At 36.2% G+C, this 24,751-nt stretch overlaps 2 protein-coding genes and 1 non-coding gene across 3 annotated transcripts; 1 reads left to right on the top strand and 2 right to left on the bottom strand.

Moving 5' to 3' along the window:
- Window positions 1-9,726: 9,726 nt before the first annotated feature.
- On the bottom strand, window positions 9,727-9,799 carry TRNAF-GAA. The gene has a single exon. It is a non-coding gene; the product is annotated as a tRNA-Phe (tRNA).
- A 108-nt stretch (window positions 9,800-9,907) lies between these two features.
- LOC110875637 (vacuolar protein sorting-associated protein 24 homolog 1) lies at window positions 9,908-12,309 on the bottom strand. The gene is made up of 6 exons (XM_022123840.2): window positions 12,143-12,309; window positions 11,988-12,064; window positions 10,767-10,869; window positions 10,587-10,708; window positions 10,337-10,516; window positions 9,908-10,148 (listed from the first exon to the last, which is right to left on the bottom strand). Exons 1-6 carry the CDS (start codon window positions 12,252-12,254, stop codon window positions 10,083-10,085), a joined length of 660 nt encoding a protein of 219 aa, XP_021979532.1. The 5' UTR covers window positions 12,255-12,309; the 3' UTR covers window positions 9,908-10,082.
- Window positions 12,310-13,786: 1,477 nt separating this feature from the next.
- On the top strand, window positions 13,787-17,185 carry LOC110929888. Its single transcript, XM_022173076.1, has 7 exons — window positions 13,787-13,864; window positions 14,770-15,037; window positions 15,727-15,791; window positions 16,142-16,353; window positions 16,425-16,740; window positions 16,844-16,924; window positions 17,018-17,185. The coding sequence occupies exons 1-7, from the start codon at window positions 13,787-13,789 to the stop codon at window positions 17,183-17,185; spliced, it is 1,188 nt and encodes a 395-aa protein (XP_022028768.1).
- Window positions 17,186-24,751: the final 7,566 nt, after the last annotated feature.

Genomic DNA, 24,751 nt, shown 5'->3' with positions numbered 1-24,751 from the left:
TACGATGATATGTGTATGTTAGTTGCGAAATACGTGCTATAACTTGCATAAGTGTTAAAGAGACTGATTACTCTTGGTAACCACAGTAGGGTTTGGTTGACCAACTGGGAACCGGTAAAGTAAATTGACCATACCGAGCAAACCAAGGTGAGTTCACACTTTCTACAAGGCATGGGATTCCCAAGGGTTGGGAATGGGTTAATAAACGAAAACGGAATCTACATATCCTCCTTGGGTAGGATATGTACGGCCATCCTCTTGGGTAGGATGCCACTATATATTCTGCGTATTCTCCTTGGGTAGAACTACGTACGTCATCCTCCCTGGGTAGGACAACAACCTTAACTTACTAGACAAAACTCTATCATGAAGTCCCTCCTCTTTATATCCACTTAATCGCCGAGGCCGATGGCGAGCGGGTCATTAGTTAATAGCGCTATTAGGTTTAACAAACCTCACACCGTGTCGTTCGAACGGGCGTGTACTAATGGACTATGGCAAACTGTCAGTGATGATAGACACTAATGTAGGGCACAACTTATATTTCGTTAGCAGTCGATATGGTATGGTCTGGTAACGCACATGGGAAGCCCCCACTAAATATCGTAAAGAAGGTTTGGAAAACAGGGTAAACTGGTAACTCATATGGGAAGCCCCCACCATCTATGGATATGTTTGGGAAACAGGGTAAACTGGTTAATCATATTTTCAACTATGGGGTAAACCCCACGGATAGTAAGCCCACTAAAGACAAACTATGTTTTTGTAAGCAACTTAAAACGAACACCCAACTGTGAACTCGCTCAACTTTGTTGTTGACTCGTTGTTACATGCCTTGCAGGCCTTTAGGTGTATAACATTGGGAACTTGCTGTCTGGGAAGCTGGAGTGGTCATGGGTCGAGTTACATGGAAACGCAACACAAGACTAAGAGCTTTTATTTGTGGTTTATAAACACTTAACGAATTGAGTATGCTTCCACTTTAAACTGTGAAATATTGTAGCGTGTAACACTTATTGTTATTGAATGAAAGTTTTATCGAAATATACGCATGAGTTCAATGTGATTAGTGGCTAAGATCCTGGTCAGTCACGCCTCCAAGCGGTGGTGCTCCGCATGTGGATTTTGGGGGTGTGACAGGTTTGGGATGTGTACTTATGCAACATGGCAAGGTGATTGCCTATGCATCACGACAACTGAAGGTGCATGAAAAGACTTACATCACCCATGATTTGGAATTGGGTGCCGTTGTATTCACATTAAAGTTGTGGAGACATTATTTGTATGGAACTAAATGTGTGATCTATTCGGATCACAAAAGTCTCCAACACTTGTTCAACCAGAAAGAACTCAATATGAGACAACGTCATTGGATGGAAACTCTGAATGACTATGATTGCGAGATACGCTACCATCCAGGTAAAGCAAACGTGGTCACTGATGCTTTAAGCCGAAAGGAAAGAGTTAAACCAATCAGGATCAATGCCAAGAGCATTGAGTTGAAGAATAGTCTGAAGGAAAGACTATTAGCTGCACAGAAACATGATGTTTTGGAAGTTAACCTTCCAAATGAAAAGTTAGGTGTAACTACTGAGCAGTTAGTACCTGGGAAAGATGGAATCCTTAGAATGAATGGAAGAATTTGGGTTCCTATTCATGGAGGACTTCGAGATGTAATCCTCCAGGAAGCTCACAACTCCAAGTATTCAGTTCACCCTGGAGGTGACAAAATGTATCAGGATTTGAAGGCTAATTATTGGTGGATAGGTTTGAAGAAATTTATTGCCACGCATGTAGCTAAGTGCCTGACATGTGCTCAGATTAAAGCTGAACATCAAAAGCCATCAGGTTTTCTTCAACAACCAGAACTCCCTACGTGGAAGTGGGAGATGGTAACCATGGATTTCATAACCAAGTTACCTAAAACGAGGCATGGAAATGATACCATATGGGTTATTGTTGATAGACTGACTAAGTCAACACACTTCTTGCCCATCAAGGAGACTCATAGCTCCGATAAGTTAGCCCAGTTGTATGTAGATAAGATTGTAGCTCTTCACGGAGTACCGGTGTCTATTATCTCGGATAGAGATACTAGATACACCTCACACTTTTGGAAAAGTTTCCAACAATCGTTGGGCACACGTTTGAATTTTAGTACTGCTTACCATCCTCAGACAGATGGACAGAGTGAGCGTACAATTCAAACTTTGGAAGACATGCTTCATGCATGTGTTATTGATTTAGGTGGTAGTTGGGATGACCACCTACCCTTGATCGAGTTCTCTTATAACAATAGCTATCATACAAGCATTCAGGCTGCGCCTTTTGAGGCATTATTTGGTAGGAAATGTAGAACGCCTGTCTGTTGGGCAGAAGTAGGAGAAGCTCAATTATCAAGACCTAATATAGTCCTTGAAACGATGGACAAGATTGTCCAGATTCGTGATCGCCTGAAAGCTGCCAGGGATAGGCAGAAAAGTTATGCTGATAAGAGGCGAAAACCTCTAAAGTTTGAGATAGGCGATAAGGTTCTACTGAAAGTGTCAACCTGGAAAGGTGTGATGCGTTTTGGTAAAAAGGGCAAGTTAAGCCCTAGGTATATTGGACCATTCGAGATTATCGAATGTGTTGGCAGTGTAGCTTATAAGCTAAACATGCCTGAGGAGCTAAGTGGGATTCATAATGTGTTTCACATCTGCAATCTCAAGAAATGTCTAGCTGATGAATCGTTAACTATGTCACATAAAGATGTACAGATTGATGAAAGCCTGAGATTTGTTGAAAGACCTATAACGATCGAGGATCGTCAGGTTAAAAAGCTCCGAAGGAAGCATGTACCTATAGTTAAGGTCAAATGGGATGCTCGTAGAGGTCCCGAATATACGTGGGAAGTCGAGTCCACTATGAGACAGAAGTACCCTCACTTATTTTAGTAAATCTCAGGGTCGAGATTTCTTTTAAGGGGGTGAGGATGTAACACCATGTAAAAACGTGTCCAGATATGTATAGACACATGTCCTAAACTCTAAATATGTAAAAGATTGAGTTTGAAGGACTAAAGTTGACAAACAGTGAAATTATGTCTACAGAGGGACTAAAAGTGTCAACATGCCAAACTTATGCCTCTGAATGACCATACGTGAAGAAAATATTCTTAAATGGGTGATTAATTGGATATAAGAAGCCGTTTGTGAAAATAATCGGAAGATTATAAAACTACAAGGGTTAAACGTGTCAACATGTTAATTTTGACCTCTGAATGACCTTTTAACGAAACCGAGGCTTCGAAATATTCAAATATACTCCCAAGAATAAGTAATAAAAATTTCACGTGGTTTCGAGATCGTTAAGCATGTTTTCAAAACTTTGGACTATAAGTGTCAACTTGATGAAACTTGCATTCATAATGATATTTAACAAACCTGAGCCTAACGAAGTTAGTTTATTCATCCTTGAGCCTCAACAAACTAACTACAAGGGCCTTACATGTCAACAATAAGGTTAAAAAGGGTTTAAAACCATCAGGGACTGAATCTGCCAACCTTGAAACTTGTTTTGCCAGTTAAACAGGTCCACGCGGCCCGCGTAAGCCCCTCTATGGCTTACACGGCCCGCCTGAGCATGCTCAGCGCAGAAAATGGCTGCTGGGTGCGGGTTTAGGCTGTTTCACCGCCTCAACCTCATTTTCAACGATTCTAGGGGCTGGTAAACGGTAAAATAAACCCTCTTAGACACCTGGAGTAATCCTAGGTTGTCCAACAACAGCTGCAATGATCTAAGGACTTGGCAATTCACTATATAAGGAGTGCTAGTATTTTGTTCTTGGCACATCAATTGCAACAACTTCAAAAGGACCTGCATCTGGAGCTTGCAAACACTAGGAGAAGAATTTGAAGTGTAGAAAAGACAGCTAGGACCTTTAGTAAGCCTCTAATTACTTGCTTAGTCGTTTTAATTAGCTTAATTACCTAAAATTCAAACTTATCGTAAATTAAGTTTGACTTTCGCTTTAATTACATATGGACCAGCCACTGATCAAATTGAAAGTGGTTATGGAACCATATTAAGGTAGTTGATTAACCCCTAAAAGGCACCTCCTAATTATCTCGTTTGACTAGTAAATTGTCGGGTCAAAGTAGTTTGACAAAAAGTCAAACTGGACAGAATGCTTGAAATTGATTAAAATTAAAAATACAGAAGTTCTAGATTATATTTTAACATTCTAATGACTTTGTAATTAATATTAAAACATGTTTTATCTATCCTAACCCGGCAATTAATAGTCTAAGGTCAGTTTATAACCGAAAGTCGCAAAAGCTTGACTTTTGCTTGACTTTCAGTTCTGACCCATTTAAGCTTAATTCTCCCATGTTTTAAGCTTCCATTAGAACGACATTACTTAGTAGTATAACCCTCTGGAGTTATATTGCATGGTGCCTAGTGGTTTGAATTATATACACTTGATCGTAATTATGCTTAAAAATGCCGTAAACGCCCTTTTGACACACAACTGAGATTTTTAGCAATGTGAATGGACAAACACCTTTGCTACTGATATTTAAACTTGTCCCGAAATTTTGACATCAGTTTGAGGTCTAGATTAGGAGTTATCCTCAATAGCGTAATTAGAAAGCTTTTTATTAATTTAATGGCGTAATTAGCATAAAGCCTATCTAAACCCAATTTTTTGATACCAAACTTTTTACCCACTGACGTAAAATAATATTTTGGGATTTTTAAAGATTTTTATTTATTTTTAGGCTAAGCATAACATAGGGGTATAGCTTGATTTCGGTAATTGTCGGTTTTACCCTTTTCATGCATAAAATGAGTTTTACATAACATTTTAATGCCAAACCTTTTGCTACTGATCCTATAAGATAAATAAAGTATTTTGAACTTTATAAACTGATCAAAAACACAGATTTCATATTTTAACCCGAATATCCCTTAAAACCGACTTTTAAGCGTTTTTAAGCACCTAGTATGGGTCAAAACTATTTTTGGCATATAAAACTTATTATCTACTGATGTTTTAAGTTCATTTATATAACTAAACAATAAGCCAAAGTTTTTAAACTCAGAAGTCTATTTTGACCTTTAAAGCTTATGTGAATTACCAAAATAACCCTACGGTTAGGGCTGTAAACGAACCGAACGAACACGAACAAGGCCTTGTCCGTGTTCGTTCGTTAAGAATATTATGTGTTCACGAACGGTTCATGAACACTTACCGAACGAGATTTTTTGTTCGTGTTCGTTCGTTAAGGAAATGAATGTGTTCATGAACGGTTCACGAACACAGATAAAATCGACAAAGTTCAATTGTATTTTTCGATGTGAATAATAAGAAAGAAAGGTGGAGGTAGGGTTTCCTATTTTATTTGTTTGGGTAAATAGTTTAGATAAAATAAATAAATGTTAAAAAATATTTAATGAACAACATAAACAACGAACATGAACGAATATTCACGAACACGTTACCGAACGTTCATGAACGCAATTGAACGAACGAGACAGTTGTTCGTGTTCTTTCATTTAACTAATTGAACGGAATTTCTTGTTCATGTTCGTTCATTAACTAAATGAACGAACGTAAACGAACTTCCCGCCGAACGGTTCACGAACTGTTCGCTGAACGTTTGGTTCGTTTACAGCCCTACCTACGGTGCATAGTTTGGTTATATAAGATAAATTTCACATATATAAAGTACCCTACTGTTATAACTTATAAAAATACATACTTTTATTAATTAGATCAGACCTGAAACTCAGTTTAACATTTAAACTCTTTTATGAGCATTAAAATTACCAAAATGCCCTTATGGGACTTAATTTGGTTTAAAATACTTTTTGGGCATATATGTTAACATCTTACTGATGTATTAACATATTTTGAGCATAATAACGATTAAGACCTGTATATAATTTATTTGGTTACCGTTACGCGTTTATGCGTTCGGATCGGTTTACGTGACTAGTTTACGTAAAATAGCCGAAACGGGCTTAACCTTATCATTAAATTCTCATTTTCCAGAAGGTGTTCAGTTTACCCATATTATACAAGTATCCAAGCTTGTCGGGTCTAAACCACATTCTATTCCGGTCTCCGCTTAATCTAGTGTTTAAAACCGTAAGGTTTCCTTCTAGCTAGTCGGTCTAAGTCCTTGACTTAATTAAAGACTGTTAGCATCCTAATAGGTTAATAAACCTTCTATACAGATTAAATAGCTTCCGATAGAAGGTGCCTTCAAAAAGCTTTAGGATTATACTGCTAGCATCAGGTAAATACTTTAACTTATTTTCCCTTATATGGGCTTGGGATATGGTATTATAATAATACCACTTGGTCGGGTAAGAAATAATTTATTCGGATTGTGATTAATAAATTTACATAACCTGTTTTAATCTGTCTTGTTTGATAACGTAAACATTGGGGGTTAATTCGACCGTGTCCTGAATATCCTCGGCTCATTTCATTTGAAAATGGCCATGACCTATGCACGGGGTGTAGGCATGCACCTGACAGATGCAAATGCTAAATAATATATATAAACCCACATGTTGGGGATAACTCCTTTGTGGATTCTATTAGTGGTGAGTCGGTTAATCATGACCGGCTTCCAACCGACCCCAATAGTATGACAAACATGTAAAGCTGTATACAAGATTATCTTTAAATAATTGTCCCAAGTTATAAATGCTTTGTGCCATGTGCACTTAAATCAATTTTCATAAATGTTTTCAAAAGAGTCAGTTAAACGTATTTACCAGTGTAAACTGGCGTATTTTCTTAAAGACTGATTAACAGGTACCTCTCGTAATAGGCTGGAGCTATATAGGTGTCATAGAGGATCTTGCAAATCCATCAGATACCTGAAGTCTGTTGTTTTTGTTTCTTTGTACATTTATGATCCGCCGGTGGATCTTATTACATTCCAGTCTTTATTTTCTTAAACTTGAACATTCAGACAGTATGGTTTGTAATAGTTTATTCACCAAGCCTTCCGCTGTGCTATATTATTGTGTGTATTGACAATGATGATATCAACTACGTCACGATACTTCCCGCCGGGCCCACCGGTAATATGTGAAAATAACGGGGTGTGACATAACTTCCCTCATCACTCAGGTCTACATATTCAGGTTCTTTTTCAACATCCTTTTTAGAAAACCTGCTAACATGTTGAATATACACATCTAGCACTTTGTTTCAACATAGCTAATCATTCTCAATATATCACTGTCAGTGCCTAGAGGTCTTAAACCTACCATTAAATCTTCCCCTGGAACTCTATAATGGTAAACCACAACACCCTTTTCTGAATAACCAAATGCTAACAACATATCATTCATAACTATCAACGAAAACATATCAAAACTCACATTATCAACGTAGTCTACCTTACCCCCGCCGTATTCAAAATCATCCTCGTCAATGAAATCACCACCATGGTGAACTTTCAGGATGATTTGCTGTGGAATAAGAAAAAAAGGTTCAATCAGAAAAAAGGGGAAGAACAATCCAGCTTATCAATGAGAAATACGTACCATATTTTACATCTGGATCAAAATTGAAGCCTTGTTTTCGAACACATCAGCTAAAATCATCCCCATCGTCGTCCATCAAAGAAGATGATGTCTTGGCAAGATGTCGGCGATGATTTGGCGGGAAGATGATTTGGGGGGGGGGGGCGATGATTTGGGGGGAAGATGAAGATGATGATTATCTGGTGAAATGTATATTTATTAGGGTATAAAGGAATTATATATAATTAATTGTGTTTATTAATTATTAATATGTTATATTAAAATCAGATAAACAAAATTGCCCCTGAACAAAAAGACAAAATAGGCATGTTGCAACAGTCAAAAAAGGGAGTTTTTGAATTTGGTCTAAAATGGCAATAAAAGTGAAACCACAGGGACTCAGATTTAAAAGGTTTGAGATTTGGACTAAAATGACAAAAGTGCCCAAACCACAGGGACTAAAATAGCAGTTTACTCTTTATTTTAGTTTATCTCATTGAAATACATTTAAGTTATTTCTATTTAGAGTAAACTGCCATTTTGGTCCCTGTGGTTTGGGCACTTTTGTCCTTTTAGTCCAAATCTCAAACTTTTTAAATCTGGATCCCTGTGGTTTCACTTTTATTGCCATTTTAGTCCATAATCCAAAAACCCCCTATTTTGACTGTTAAAAGCTGATTGTTTTGTCCTTTTGTTTAGAGGCATTTTGGTCATTTTAATTTATTATCACATATACAAAATACCAAACACCCCTAAATCTCTGCACTTCCTCTCTCTCTAAACACCCTCTTTCTCACTCTCTAATTTTCAGTATTTATTTGACAATTTTAATTTTGAAAACTTGAGTATACTTGCCAAATTTAGAAATCCTTATAATAAAAAGGAACGTTTTATAATGTTTCAATGATTCAGTAATATATTAACTTTTTACATAATTTTCTGTTTGTTGTTTTCATGACACAACTATGGTATAAATTCCTTTCAATAAAGAAAAAACATGGTATAGATAATCATAGGATGTATAATTGTGCATATTGCATAAAGTAATCTGGTTGTGCATACAAATCGCCTGATCATGCACCTCCCATGATACAAGTAAATTTTCAACAATGATTTGCATGAACAGACACAAAGATATTTCATCTCATCATTACAATCATGACTGGTCAGGTATATAATTTGTATTGACTGATCCAACAATTTCATTTGATGTGTGTCAAACCAGTTTCATGATCATTACACTGATTCAGTCTGCTTTTCAAAACACGCTAACATCAAATTGATAATCATCATCTCACAGTAGCTTCCTACAGTATATAATATAATTTGATTTTTTTTTTTTATTGAAACTGTTCTTATGCAATGTTCTTAATCCAAAAGTTAAAAAAGAACATTTGGTTTATATAAATATGTTTGTGTGACAAACCATCTCCATCCTAAAAAATGACGGCTCATACGAAACTAGATCCAAATAAGGTGTGGTGTCGATTTGTCTTTTTTAGTACTAAAGTACACATTTTTTGTCACCGTAAGGATTGAACCCTTACCACTTTAAAATGTAAAGCATTATCCAACACTTTGATACCGCTAAGCCATTGTTTTGATAGAAGAAATTTCCGGAAGCGCAACATCCTGGAATCATTCACTCACGTAACCAAAACCAAATCCGTGAACTCTTGGTTAGCAATGAACAATATGTATCGCTAATGGGTTGAATGCTATAGTATAGGGGTTTTCGTTATTCGATTACAAACCGTTTACACCAAAACCCAAATTAAATATTCAGTTTTCGATCGAAACCAAATTTCATTATTTTCAGAAATCAAATTTTGGTTTGAGATAAATAAACCAAATATCAAACAATGTTTAGAACAATATTTGTCATTTAACCCAATCTAATTACTACGTTAGCCCAATCTTACATAACCCAACTCAATTCAATAACTAATAATGGTAAAGAAAAAAAATTAGCTTATTAGGTTGTAAACCGAAAACCGCACCTATCGAATTTGGTTTGGTTCAGTTTCCGGTTTAGACTATGCTGACTTGTGGAGGGCATGTAGTTTATATTGGCTCTCAAGTCGTTTTGATTGTTGTTTGTTGCACGTTACTTGTGTCTGTTCGTGTAGATGAGAGGAGCATAAAGGACTTCAATCATCATCCAGATAAATAATAAGCAAAAAAAATGTCAAATGCGGTGAACGTGGATCGAACACGTGACCTTCAGATCTTCAGTCTGACGCTCTCCCAACTGAGCTATCCCCGCTTGATGTTAACCATCCCTCTAAATTATTTTAATATCTCTTTTACTACTTGGCAGCTAAACAAGAAAATTTGAAGACAAGACAAAATTTATTTAAAAACATAACCAAAATATGAAAACTTTCTTGACAATATCAATAATAACTTCTTTGATGACAAATATCATAGAGATCTCAACTTTAAAAGAGCGGGAGCGAGTCGATATTACATAGAAGAGCCGGTTTTTATGTCGTAAAGATACTATATACAAAAAAAAAAAAGCGCACTAGGGTCGAGTTGATCATGATTCATGACCGAACTTTAGCAAGGCGAACCCTTAATTCTTCTAAATCCTCGTCATCACCACCCTCTTCCTGCAAATTTAAAAGAATGGTTAATCTCTAAAACAAGAAATACTGAAATAGAGGTTAAGGTAGCAAAATAGACGGGTCGATCTGTTAGGATGGACCTCTACAAAAATTTGAATATTTTTATATATGCGTTTTCAAATAAACATAACCCAAATCGACATGTTTACAAAAAGTAAATGGATCGAAATTACCTCTGCATGAGCAGGTTGCTTAAGCCGCTCCTTTCTGGATGCTTCCGGAAGCTGCGCTACGGTTTCACCAGCTATCGCGGTTAACACCTTATCCACTTCTTCTTCGATCTCATCTTCAATGTCATCTGAATCCAGTGCAGAGTCAACAGCATCATTCACCATTTCTTCAATAACTCCTGCCTGTATAAATTCTTTCTTAATTTCTCCATCCAAAAAAAAGAGTATTACAGCCTTAAAATTAACAAATTACCTTAATCATTTCTTTACTGAATTCTTGCATCTTGACAGCCATTTCTGGAGCCTTCATTAAGTCGTTTACGGTCTTCATGACTTCAGCACTCTTAGACAGATGCCCGACTGTGCGAGCAACAGCTGCAAAACCTCAAATGTTAGCGGATTAAACTAAATTGTTGTTTAAGAAGGAACGTACCGATGCTTTCGCCTAGATGCATTGATATGGAGTTTAATTGAGCTTTATTCTCGTAGAGGCGATTGACAGTTCTTCGGGACCTCACGATTTCTATAGCAAGCGCCTGAATTCGTTACACATGCATGCATCAATGAATACACAAGCAAAGAGTGAATCAACACGAAAGTATACATTTAACGCACGAGGCGATCATAAAAGTGCCTTATGTATAATGTATTTCTGGGTCAACATTAATCAAAGTTGGAGAGAGACCCAAGTTCTGGTTGTAAATAAAGCTTATATCATCATCATCATCATACTCAGTAAATCCCACCAATAGCAAAGCTAAGGTAGGGTCTAAGGAGGGTAAGATGTAGACAGCCTTACCTCTACCCCGTAGGAATAGAGAGGCTGCTTCCAGTGAGACCCCCGGCTCAATGGTAGTTTTGCATCAAGCCTTGGACATAAGGCACATAACACTCGGCAATTAAGACAAAGGCCAATTAGTGCATGTACTCCCTTGTCTTTCGGCTATCAATGCCCCACCACATGATGCATGATTAACCATCTCCCTCTTTTAACATTATTTTCACGAAATTAGTAAAATAACGTTAAAATTAGTGCACATTCACTTTTGCCCCCCGAGCGCCCACATATATATACATTATATGTGCATACTGCAAGCGGGGCGTATAAACGCCTCAAAGCATGTCGCGCTTTGAGGCGTTTATAAAGCTTATATGGTTGTACAAAAAGCGATGCCTCACGCTGCGGCTTTTGGGATGTAAACGCCTCAAAGCATGTCGCGTTTTTTTTAAAACCAAGACAGGACGGGAGTTATTAAGACAAAAAGACAAAGAGCACAACTTTGATGGCATTCTTATCTTATATATCCCTGATGCATTTAAGTATAATAACAGTCAACAATCACTTGCAAACTAAACTTGGTCAAAACAGCTTATTGTTGAATCGAAGCACAATTAGTTAATAAATGATTCTAACAATTGACTGACTGGCAAATTGAAGACGTTTGGGAGTTGTTACAGAAACTGCTTATTTTTTTAAAACGTCTAACAAAGCCCTGCCACCTGGGTACAACCATAGGCAAAAGGCCACCTACACCCAGGGCGGATATAGCTTGAGACAAAGTGTAAATTTTGAAAAAATTTGACGTTTTTTCCATTTGAAACGTTGCCCTTGACATTAAGTAAAAGATACAAGTGTATTAAGCGGTTCTCATACCCTAGCAGAGGCCGTGTCGTTTCTCTTGGCAGCCTCTTTAATTGCTTTCTGAACATTTTTCTCTTCTCTTTGAATATCTAAACCAAAAAACATATAATGATAAAGAAGAAGAAAACAAAGGGGGTGGGGTGGAGGAAAGTAAGTAAGAAAGTTACCACGAATTTGACGTTCGATGTTGCGACACTCCTGACGTAGACGACGTTGCCAATCACGTAATAACTGTTGCGGGTTAGGTTTTGGGATTAACATGTTCCTCAATTTCTCCATCTTCGACTATCATTTGTTGTTTGAAAATAAATAAATACCCTTTTGCCGATTGCCCAGATATAATAATAATATAAAAAACCAAAATTGGTTTGGAGTGTCGGTTTAAGTCAGGTCGTCGGCAAGGTAACTAAGGGCGGGTGGGGCGTCCATCACTCACCACTCACTCATCACTCACAACATCCAATCAAGTTTCGCCACATCATCAAGCTTTATTCCATCACTGGTGATGGATTTTTAGTGGAAATGTCATCACTCACAACACTCATCACTTCATCATCTTCACGCGTTGTGGCTATAACGCGTTTTCAATTTGACAAGTGATGAAGTTGGGTGGCGGCGGTGTTCCACGGGGTTCCACGTGTGGTCACCGTCTCACTACGTAGCACCCCGTCTCCCTAATAGGGGTGAATCCAAATTGAAATTAACTGATAAATAAAGGGGTAGGCTAAATATACCTCTTCTTATTACTTTTTATACCATCTTTCCATAAAATCACATTAAAACTTGTAATTTTTACCCCCTATACAAATCATCAATTTAAAAAAAAAATATACTTTTTTGTAACAAAACAAATTCAAAAGTGTAAAAAAAATTACAACTGTTTTTTTAAATGTTTGTTTTATAATTTTTATTTAAAAAACATATTTTTAAAAGTTTTCAGATATTGTTTCTAAAGACACTTTCTCAAATAGTATTTTGATTATGTTTTGTTATTGAACATCTTTACAAATAAATAATAACATTTTTCTTATAAAAATAATAAAAAAAGTTTTGAACTTTCTTTTTGAAAAAAAAAGTTTCATCAAACCGAATTAACCGATGGTTATGGATATGATTAAATGTGTCTTATAACCAAACGTTAACCGAACTGAAATGAATTAAAATATATTTATATCTAAAAGGGTAAATTACACTTTTCGTATTTTATGTTTGTATCAGATTGCAATGGATAGCCTTTAACTTCAATAATTACAGTCATAATTCTTTATTTGGAAAACTTGTTACACCCTACGTCCTTTAGCACTAACTAAGTTATAATTTTCAGTTAACTACACCATATGTCTTGCACATGAAGGTATGTTAGTAATTTTACCTATCTATATAATCTATAATAAGAGATTTGAGGCTGATGTAAATCTGCATACGTGGCAACCTCTGAGATATGCCACATGTACATGCTGATGTCATAATTTCGTTTTGTATATTTATATAAAAAATATTAATCTAAATAATATATAGATTGTATATAATAGGATTTTATTATTATGATAAATTGGTTTTTTTAGGAGGGAATTTTGAAATGCATGGGGAGAAGAAATGGGCATTTAATCCACCTGTGAGAAGTAATCATATCTCCATCTCTCTCCATCTCTTTCTTCTTCACTCTTACTTCTCATTTCAAAATTTGCAGCTGATTCTAGGGTTTATTTTCCTCCTTTTCTATACGAATCATGTCATCCGCAAACAAATCCGTCGGTTAATCACCATCTTTGTCACTCAGTTTCATAGATGATTTGAATCCGTCCAAAGATATGTGGAATCTCAAGTGTCGAATCATCCGGAAATGGGTTCAGTCCTTTCGGATGGACCTGATCTTGCTCGATGAGAAGGTATTAGTATTTGTCAACTGTTGATTCTGTTATTTCAGTGTTCTATGGTTTATTCAGTATGGCAATATTCAATTGTCCCTTTTTTACTCTTTTTATCATTTTGAGTTTGTGTTTTGTTTCTCAGAGGTGGTTGTGTAATTTATGTTTGTGTTTTGAGTTTTGTGTAATTTAAGTTTGTGTAACTAAAGTTATACGGTTATATATTTTATGTTTTGTGTAATTTAGGGTTAGATATAAAGAAACAAAGATGAATATTTGTTTGCTTGGTTTTTGATCCTTGTTAGATGATTATCGTCACTTACTGTTTGTTTGTTCGTTTAAAGAAACAAAGATGGTTGTTTGTTTGTTTTTTTTATCCTTCATAATTTAGGGTTAGATATAAAGAAACAAAGATGAATATTTGTTTGGTTGGTTTTTTATCCTTGATAGATGATTATTGTCACTTACTGTTTGTTTGTTTGTTTAAAGAAACAAAGATGGTTGTTTGTTTGTTTTTTTTTTTATCCTTCATAATTTAGGGTTAGATATAGAGAAATAAAGATGAATATTTGTTTGGTTGGTTTTTGATCCTTGATAGATGATTATTGTGACTTATTGTTTGTTTATTTGTTTTAGGGTTAGGCATAATGAAACAAAGACGAATATTGTTTGGGTTTTTGAAAGTGTTTTGTGTAATTTAGGGTTAGGTATAATGAAACAAAGACTAATATCTTGGTTGGTTTTTGATCCTTTATAGATAGTTACTTTTTGTTTCTTTGTTTTAGGGTTAGGCATAATGAAACAAACACGAATATTAGTTGGTTTTTGATCCTTCATATGTTACCATAGCTGAGTATCTTTTATATTTTTTTGAGGTACTGTTTGTTTGTTTGTTTCTAAAGTATCTGGTTTCACTTATTTGTCAGGGCCGTAAGATTCAGGCATGGATTAAAGCTCCATTGATACCTATGTTTATCTCACAACTTCATGAGGATGAAGTTGTTATTCTCTCCAGATTTGGTGTTGGAGAAAACACCAATGCTTACAAAGTTGTTAACCATGGTTACAAGATTAACTTTTACCGTTGTACGGTTGTTACACGTGCGAATGGTTGGCAAGGTGTTGATTACGGATTTAACTTCATGGCACATTCAGACATTCTTAAAAGAGAAGGAAAGAATCTGCTCACTGTCGGTATGACTGTTTCTGATAGTTTTATATATATTTTGCCTCCTTTTCGAATCTGATTACTGTTGCTATGTTTACCATTTTAGATGTTGCTGGAACTGTTGTCTGGTGTGGAGATATGGAAATCTTTCCTAACGAAAGAAAAAGGATGAACTTGAATCTTCAAGATGTGCAGTAAATTCTACTTTGCCATTTATATAAATTTGTTTGTGTGTTATAATTGTATTTAATGTAGTGAAGATTCATTAAATGATTGTTCTTATTTAATACAAGACCAATGATTAGTTATTTTATATATAAGATTCTTCATTGCATTTAATACAATATTCATAGTAAATCATTGTCATTATTTATCGTAAATGATTAGTGTTGTTTAATAGACAGTATCTATTTTGTTTGAACTTTTAATGCTGTTTTTTTATCCGTTTCTTTTAGGGGAGAAGTAGTCCGTTGTACTTTGTGGAATGGGTATGCACAACAATTTAATGATTTTTTTTGTCTCAAAACACTCCGAATGAGACTGTGATGGCTATCATTCAGCATGCGAGGATTAAGAAGTGGCAGGGTAATTTACATTTGACTGATTCATTTAGTTTAGTTTTTCCAATATGTTATTTGTTACATTTTTAAGAACATTTTGTTATATTTGTAGTCACTTGTAATGAATTGTTGGATATGTATATTGTTTCGTGCAGGACAATATACTGTTCAGAATGATAAGTTTGGAAGTCGTATGTTTCTCAACCAAGAAATTGATGAGGTTAATGAACTTCGTAGGAGGTACTATCACTGATTTATATTTCATATTTTTCATATTTTTATTAACACAAGTGTGAGTATTAACACTAATTGTGTTTCTATTTTTATAGTCTTTTAGTGAAACAATTTGAAGCTGGTGCTTCTTCTTCTTAAACCATACTTTCATCTCAGAGTGTATTTCCAGTCCGTCAAGAATTTCTAATTGAGACCCCTAAGAGACATGTTGATGAAATTATTGAGATTGAAAGCGTATGAATAATTCTATATACATACATAGGCATTTAATTTTCTTAATGTTTTCTATGTTTTATCAGTTGAGCATGTTAATAAAGCTTTATCTTTGATATATAGGTAATGTCATGTGTGGTAGTTGCAACGATCAAAATTGTTCAAGAAAACTATGGGTGGTTTTATCCGGCATGTCGAGAGTGTAACAAGAAGGTGTTGACTAAAACTGAGTACTTACAATATGCTAAAACCATTTCTGATGAGGTCATGAATCTGTCACCTACTTCATTGGTTTGTCCGAAATGCGATAAAGAATGCACATCGATAACCATAAAGTAAGCTAATGTTACTTTTTAGGTCCACAACTGCTATGTTCGGACTGTAATTTAATTACTGTTTATTACAGGTTCAAGGTACATTTGAGAGTGCAAGATGAAACCGGCAGTGTGTCTTTTGTGATGTTTGATAAAGATGTAATGAAGCTCATTGGTTCAACTGCGAGTGATATAAGGGAACGCCAGGTGAAGGTCAATGATACTGAAAGTTTTCCCCATGAAATATCTCGGTTGGTCGAAAAGAAGTTGGCTTTTAAAATTGAAGTTTCTGATTACAACCTTAACCATGACTACCACGTTTACACTATCCAAAAAGTATGTGATAATCCGGACATAATTGCTGAATTGGTTGCTGGTAATGGTAATGCTCTTGATGTTGCTGATGAGGTAAGACTTTTTGGATATCTTATATTGATTTATTTTTTGGTTTACAATTTTTGTAGTTTAAATATGTTAGGTGAATTCCCTTTTGGTAATATTTTGATATTAGGTGTTTAGTCAAGAAGGTTCAGAATTCAAAGCTGTTCAATTATCCGAATCCTCACAGATGGTCAGTGCTGCTATTTCAAAGGTGAATATGGATTCTATAGTTTCGTTTTCGCTTGACTGTAGATTATATTACTTTATTTGATACCTTAGTAGTTGTTTTGTGATTTAATTGAAGGATGTTGTATCTGTTACGGCCGACTCTTCCGTTGTCGAAGCCGAGAAGGATTCGGGCACCAGTCCTAATGGTAAACGTTCGTTGCAGGACGTGGAAGGTCAAAATGTTGGGGAACTATCTTCTAACAACAAAAGGAACCGGAAGAAGTCATCTAGGCTTAACACTTAGCTCCTTTCACGTCTTTATATTTTGATGTTTAAGCGAACCTATGCATTTGGTATGTACTTTAAGTATGTGGTTGTTTGAAGTTGGGTTGTCGTTGGTAGGTGTTAAACTACTGAAACAGTTCTTTTGTATGTTTTAAATGTTGGTAATTTATGAACTTGGAAGATGTGGTAAACCGTTATGTGGTTACTTTTTTGTATTATAAACTATGTTTTATGCTGGGAAGTATAATCTTTGCTTATAATGTGTGTTTTGATTTGTGCAATATAGTATACGAGATGTGTAAATTAGTATGGCGTAGTCTAAATTCTACTTTTTTTAATATAATGTTTGAATGTATGTTTACTTTATAACTGCATTACAAAGAAATTGTTAATATCCACAAATTATGTGAAAGAAGTTATATTCTTTGAGTTTAAATCAATTTTCGTTATGATAGGATATAATTCATACATATTAACCTACCCTTTTATAAACTAATGTAGGAACCAATAGATTGATAAAACCAAGACAAGGACGGTTAGAAAATATGTAGTAGTTAAATCCATATAAGTTTCTCTATGCACATAAATTATGGGACAATGTGACTCGGTAAAAATGTATCATTAAACTTCAACTCCAAATATAAATTGGGTGGATCGCGTTATAGTAACTTCATTGTAGGAATCAATAGATTGGTAAAACCAATACAAGGATGGTTAAAAAATATGTAGTATTTAAATCCATATAAATTATGTTGTTTCAATTTAACTTACTTATATGTTTTATACAAAAACCAGTATGTAAGGTAACTAACAAATAAAATCAGTACAAAATAAAATCAACCAAAGGCCCCCAAATTGGGCTGCATTTTGCAATTAAATGGTGTAAGCCTTTCAATAATTTATGGCCCATAAGTTGTGAACCATAAAATCATGTCAAAGGCCCATAAAATGAATCAGGTTTCTTAAATTACAATTTCATTACCTCCGTATGTTTATAGCTTCTATTCCGACTGAATCAAAGTGAAGATCCAAAATTTGCGCCAAAAACTCAAGTTACAATTGAACATCCTCTCACTTTAGAAGCAATCGATGAACACTTTATGGTAGGTTTTTCTATTTCATTTGTTTAAATCTATTCTGAAGATTTGTCTGTGTTCATTCTTTTATTTAGTTAGGTTTTAAATGGGGATGTTCAATCATCACTAGCTGTTGAAAAAAATGTTTTTTTAGACAGCGATTACAATAATCACCTGTAGCTAGCCCTAAATCACACATATTTGCTCAATTCTTATGTACAGTTATGGAGAGTAAAAAGAATTTTATACCAAGAGATAGAGAGTATTTTCCACAGTGCAGTACCCAACAGTCCAAAGAATCAAGGAAGATAAGAAAGTCTATCTTGAATAAGCGTAGAAACAGTGGTGTGGTTCACTTTGTACAGACACCTCCTATTATTGATACACTTCCAGGCAATGTTACTATTACTACGAACGATAATGGAGGTATGTTTTTTATGGTCATTTTTCAAAATACATATATATATATATATATATATATGTAATGTTATATTAGCTGAAACCAGTTTCTTAATATATACCAACAAGTATCATCAAAAGGTGTCTACGAAGGCTCAACTCTACATTACACGCCATCCACCGTAAATCAGAATCAAAGTGTAATGTCGTTGGAATCCTCTTCTAAAAATATGGGTAAACAACTCTTCTGCTACTTTTCTAATTATCTTACATACTGATTGTTGTTGTTTATTGAATATGTCTATGTAAAATATGTGAAAATTGTAAGTATTTGTAGCATAAATTAACCAAATCTCGTCATGTACAGCATGTTACACGCCCGCCAAGTTAGATCGAACATGTGTTAGTACGATTCCTCTGACCTCATCCAGTCTTGGTAAGGTTATAAATCTTATTTTTTAAGGTATGCTATCAGATTTGACCTTGTCCTTTTGTTTCAATTTTAGGACAATCCGGAAAGGCTAATTATGGTGTTTATGACTCTAGAAAGAGGAAACAAAGATTCAAAACGATGGATATAAGTAAATTTGATTTATCTATTGTAGTTGATGTAAGGAGGACATCTTCAATGGTCACACCGCTTGAATCATCAAATCATAAAATTAAGAGCAGTCCATTAACGAATATTACAAACTGTATGCTGTATAGACTTTTGTTATTACTGTTATCATTTATTGAATGTTAATGGAAGTTTTATAACATTTGTAAATTTTGTCTTGCAAGTGGATCGTGTTACAGTAAGGTCCCGTCGAAGTGATATTCCAACTCCTCAGAATATTGATATTAGAACTTCTCGACAGTTGCTTAAGTGTTCCGTAGTAACGTTTAGTGGTATGTGTTTTACTTTTAATGCAAAACTAAATATAGTTTTCCGATTCACTATATTTGACTAATGTATTGCTTATCCTCCTACCCGTTCGAACCGATGTTAATTGTCATTTCCAAAATGAAACAGCAGGAAAAGAAAACTCCTACCCTGGTCAAAGGTCTAACTTTGATGATTCCAATTCCTCTGATTGTTTACCATCTTCTATCGTAAAAAAGATTTACGGAATTGCAAGAGGTACATACCCTCCTTAAACTTATCAAAGTATGTTTCCAGATAACAGTTTAATCTCCTAATATTTCTCCTATATAATCATTTTTTTATGTGCCTATATAATTTTGTAAAATACGTTGATCGTGGAGATGCTATTTTTGTATGTTCTTACTGTCATGCAATGCTTTGGAAAGATGAAATGCTTAGGGGTAATTTGGATTCTAAGAAATCGTCTTTTTCTCTTTGTTGTTCGAACGGAGACGTTGAATTGCCTCCCTCACCTGTTCCTCGTCCATTGCTCGAAAGGTTTTACAAAAAAGTTACTCCTGAAAGCCGCAATTTCATTAATAATATTCGAGCATATAACATGATGTTTTCCTTCACATCCCTTGGTGGCAAGGTTTCTAAAACTTTTCAAAATACCAAAGGTCCTTATGTTTTTGGATTACAAGGACAAAATTACCATCGCATTGGTAGCCTGCTACCGAATGATGGTGAAGAGCCCAAATTTTCACAGCTTTATATTTATGATTCCCAAAACAAGGATTTTAACCATCAAAAGGCTGTAAGGTAAATTAAGCATTCACTAAATACTGATTCATGTCAAGTGTTTTATATATATCTGCTATATATAATAATGTCATTTTTTACACAGTGTCGAAGAAGGTTCGAAGACAAACACTAAACAAGACCTTGATCTTGCCATCATACCTAGTCTTAAAAAAATGTTGGATTCTTGCAATCCACTTGTGAAGTCATTTAGAATGGTACGAGATTGTTTTAAAGAAAATGATTGGCAAAATGTAAGACTCAAGCTCAATGGAGCAAGGGATAAGGATGGTAGAATTTTTAACTTGCCCACTGCTGAAGAAATTGCTGCATTAACAATTGGTGATTTTGATGGAGCATTTGATAAAAGGGATATCGTAGTTCAAACAAAATCAGGCGATCTTCAGAGAATTAGTGAGCTTCATCCCTCTTATCTTGCATTGCAATATCCACTTATCTTCCCATATGCAGAAGATGGATTTAGACTTGGTACCAGCACCACAATGAGAGAATTTTTTAGTTACAGAATACAAGACAGAGCCAACCTGTCACACCCCCAAATTACCACCTAGGGAGTGTCCCTGTTGGGTGTGTGATTACTAGCAATGAGCCACCAATTACATTGAATCACAAGTTCAAAACAAAGTTTCATAATTATCATTAATAAAATTCAAGCACAAGTTGTTCGAAACCATCAATTCAGCGGAAGCATTAACGTATCACAATGTATAAGTTTCACACAACCAAAGTAAATAAATGTATGTTAAATAACTCAACAATGCAACCATGACCACTCGCACCCTCCAGCCAGCAAGTTCCTGCGTTCCAAGTACCTAAGGACCTGCGAGCATGTAACACGTGTATCAGACAAAGCTGGCGAGTTCACAGTTTTAGAAAACGTTTGTTACCCGTTGTATGTAAAATAGTTCAATGATCAAAGCAAGTAATATTGTTAATATCTCATTTCCGAACAATGACGGCTCCTGAAATACACGACTGCCCTTCCCACGTACTCCTATCTAGTACTGGGCCAGACTGGGTCATTAGTTCACCTCCGTCCTCTACAGGCACGGGGTGAGGGTGCCAAACCTAAGTAGCGCTACTAACTAATACCCGATGAGGGACTTACAAAAGATGATAGGTGAGAATATTAACCAATATACCCGTTTTTACCCAAAGACTTATCCCCCCATGGGATACCCACTGACTGTCCCCAACCACTGGGACGCATGCTCGAATGTAGTGAACTCACCTTAGGTTTGCTCGGTTAGGCTAGATGCTCGTTTACAGTTGATCAACTAAACCCTATCGTGGTTAATACAAATGATCAGTTTCGCGAATTCACAATTCATATATCTAGCTGCACGTATTGCACACGCAACAAAATCTAACATATAGCGTCACACGTGTCATAACCAATACTACGAGTATAACACACTCACACGACAAGTTCACACAATGCACCATATACATTCAGATTACATGTGGTTCCGTATCACGCGCATTGCCGCTTAGTAACACTAGACGGTCTCTTTCACAATTCCAAGTACTTAATAGTTTACTTGGTTTCAGCCCAACTAAAAAGGCATATAACCACCAAGGCCCATTTAAGATTAAGATGGCATGTGGGTCGTGTAAGAGTCCACATCAACTTATCCTCGCGGCCCACTGTTTGTATACATAGAATTCCATTCGGACGTGATATGCAGTCTACTCAATTGTATGAACATATAATCACTAAAGTATATTCAGATAGCACAACATATATTCCACTGCCATGTTTTCATGAAGATTGTAAGTGGTTGATCCCAAGTGATGTGCATTATTAAATTGCATAATTAACCCATGACCATTCGGTCAAACCAATGTGTGTGTGAGACCCCTGTATTCAATTAATATTGACAGTAATGCATTACTAAAACAATCAAAATGTCCCTATCTCTTGTATGCACACTATCATCATGGTAGCCCTAAATAGTCAAGACCCATCACATCACACACACATTAATTGAAGACTTGTCATTGTTTTAGCATTGAAATCATTCACCACTTTCCCTAAAAAAAAGTACATCGGTCATATCCTCAAGGAAATATCGGCTGCACATGGGTTGGTTTTGGAAATTGTGACTTCCACCTTCATTAAAGCAAATCCAGACCTATACTCTTTTGTAGTCAGACTACACCTATTATGGTACTTCCACACATGCATCACCAAGAGTAATTAAAAGAGCTAACATATATGCATGCACCTATTACAAGCATATATAAACATGCCTGATGTATTATTGCAGAATGTGTCGTCACAGAATGTATCATCACATATATGCATGATGTATTATTGCAGAATGTATTATCACAGAATTACAATCAATTACGCTCGCACATAAACACACATCGGTCATAAACACGCATGATATTACAAGCTAACATATATGTATGCACCTACTACAATCAGATATGCTCGCACATAACAACTCAACATGTATCATCACAGAATCGTTGGATATTCATTTGTACCAGGTCACATACACAAGGGTATACATACACACGCCTATTCGACATACACAATCATTGGACATCAAACACACACATAGCAAGATCACACAAGTAGAGTTCGACACAGATACAAGATTACTAACCAAAGCCTTGCTCTTGATCGAACAATATGAGGTATGAGAGGAGGTCTTCGGCCGTACGTATGATTAAGAGAATAGGGTTTGACAAGATTACTTGACCAAAACACCCACTCTCCTAATACGTAATATAAAAGGGTACAGGGGGTTGGGCCGGTTCTATTCCTTATAACCATGGGACTGGGCCGAGAATAGATATGGGGGTAGTACCTAGGAAATTAATTTAAAGAGGAGTTTGGTTTGGCTTAACATTTAATCGGATTCAATAATCATAAGCAACCTCAAAGTAGAGTGTGGGTTGGTTTACTTGTTGAACCGAAGTAATGGGCTCAAGGGTATAGGGGCAGCCCACTCAAGCAAATAACATTACGATGTGGCCCAATACTATAAATGTACGTTTGCCGACACATACGAGCACGGGACATGTAATAATAATAAACATCAAGGAGTTGAGTTCAATCCACTACGTTACACGTGATGTTTCTTAGCCAAACAAACACACACACGACGCCCAACTACCAAAATATGTTAGCACGTTCAACGGATTACGGATTGAATAAATAAATTAAAACAAGAACGAGGATATCACAAACCGGAGACACTAACCTTGAAACTTCGGGTTGTCACATCATCCCCAACTTGAAAGAAATTTCGTCCCGAAATTCGACAAGTAAGCACAAAGAATGAAGTAAGAGTTCAGGATTGATGCGGGTTTTGCTCAGGTGCGATATCATCCCCAACTTGAAGGGGAATCTCGCCCCGAGATTCACCAGTTTTGCTTGACTCTACATCGTCTTTGGGAAAGAGATGAGGGTACTTTAGTTCCATCTGATCCTCGCGCTCCCACGTGAACTCTGGTCCACGTCTTGAATTCCAACGAACCCTAACGATGGGAATACGACTGTGTTTACGTACTTTGACCTCACGGTCCATGATCTCGATGGGTTCTTCAACAAACTGCAGCTTGTCGTCGATTTTTAACTCTTGGAATGGTACCGTTAATGGGTCGTCAGCATAACATTTCTTTAACTGTGATACATGGAATACGTCGTGAACATTACCCAGCTCAGTAGGTAACTCCAACCTATAAGCCACTTTACCGATACGCTCCAGAACCTTAAACGGCCCAACATAACGTGGATTCAGCTTGCCACGTTTCCCAAAGCGCACAACCCCTTTCCACGGTGAGACTTTCAGCATGACTCGGTCATTCACTTCAAACGCTACCTCTTTGGCACGCTTGTCCGCATAGGCCTTCTGACGATCACGAGCAGCTGCCATACGTTCTCTGATTTTCATGATCATATCTGAAGTTTCAAGTACTATCTCAGGACTTGTGATCTGACTCTCACCTACCTCAGCCCAGCAAAGAGGTGTTCTTCTTGTGTAGACCTCGTAATCCTTCAGCCTCGATTTTTTCTTCCTTTAACGCTTCAATCTGAGCTGAACGGATCCGAGCAGGTAAATCAGAGTGAATAGTAAGCTGTAGGGCACGAATACGCTTCGGCTTCGGTTCCTTACGGCTAAAAGCATCCGCTACAACGTTAGCTTTACCCGGGTGATACTTGATGGCACACTCGTAATCATTGAACAACTCTACCCAACGACGCTGACGCATATTCAATTCTCTCTGGTCGAAGATATGCTGAAGGCTCTTGTGATCAGTATAGATGGTGCATTTCGTGCCGTAAAGATAATGCCTCCAAATCTTTAGTGCAAAGACCACTGCTCCTAGCTCCAAGTCGTGTGTCGTGTAGTTTTTCTCGTGCACTTTCAACTGACGAGAAGCATAAGCTATCACCTTCTCGCGTTGCATCAACACGCAACCG

This window comes from Helianthus annuus, chromosome 1 (genome assembly GCF_002127325.2).
Source record: "Helianthus annuus cultivar XRQ/B chromosome 1, HanXRQr2.0-SUNRISE, whole genome shotgun sequence".
Lineage (NCBI taxonomy): Eukaryota > Viridiplantae > Streptophyta > Magnoliopsida > Asterales > Asteraceae > Helianthus > Helianthus annuus.
The sequence above is the reverse complement of the archived record's forward strand: the minus strand, read 5'-3'. Positions and strand labels throughout refer to the sequence as shown.

Bases quoted from the DNA above. Each gene is read 5' to 3' on its own strand.
- LOC110875637 (XM_022123840.2), bottom strand. From the start codon at position 12,254: ATGGAGAAATTGAGGAACATGTTAATCCCAAAACCTAACCCGCAACAG. The intron at 12,065-12,142 runs GTAACTTTCTTA...TTTTTGGTTTAG, and splicing joins CATCGAACGTCAAATTCGTG to ATATTCAAAGAGAAGAGAAA. The intron at 10,517-10,586 runs GTAATTTGTTAA...GAATTTATACAG, and splicing joins TCAGTAAAGAAATGATTAAG to GCAGGAGTTATTGAAGAAAT.
- LOC110929888 (XM_022173076.1), top strand. From the start codon at position 13,787: ATGTGGAATCTCAAGTGTCGAATCATCCGGAAATGGGTTCAGTCCTTT. The intron at 13,865-14,769 runs GTATTAGTATTT...CTTATTTGTCAG, and splicing joins TGATCTTGCTCGATGAGAAG to GGCCGTAAGATTCAGGCATG. The intron at 15,038-15,726 runs GTATGACTGTTT...TGTTTCGTGCAG, and splicing joins AAAGAATCTGCTCACTGTCG to GACAATATACTGTTCAGAAT.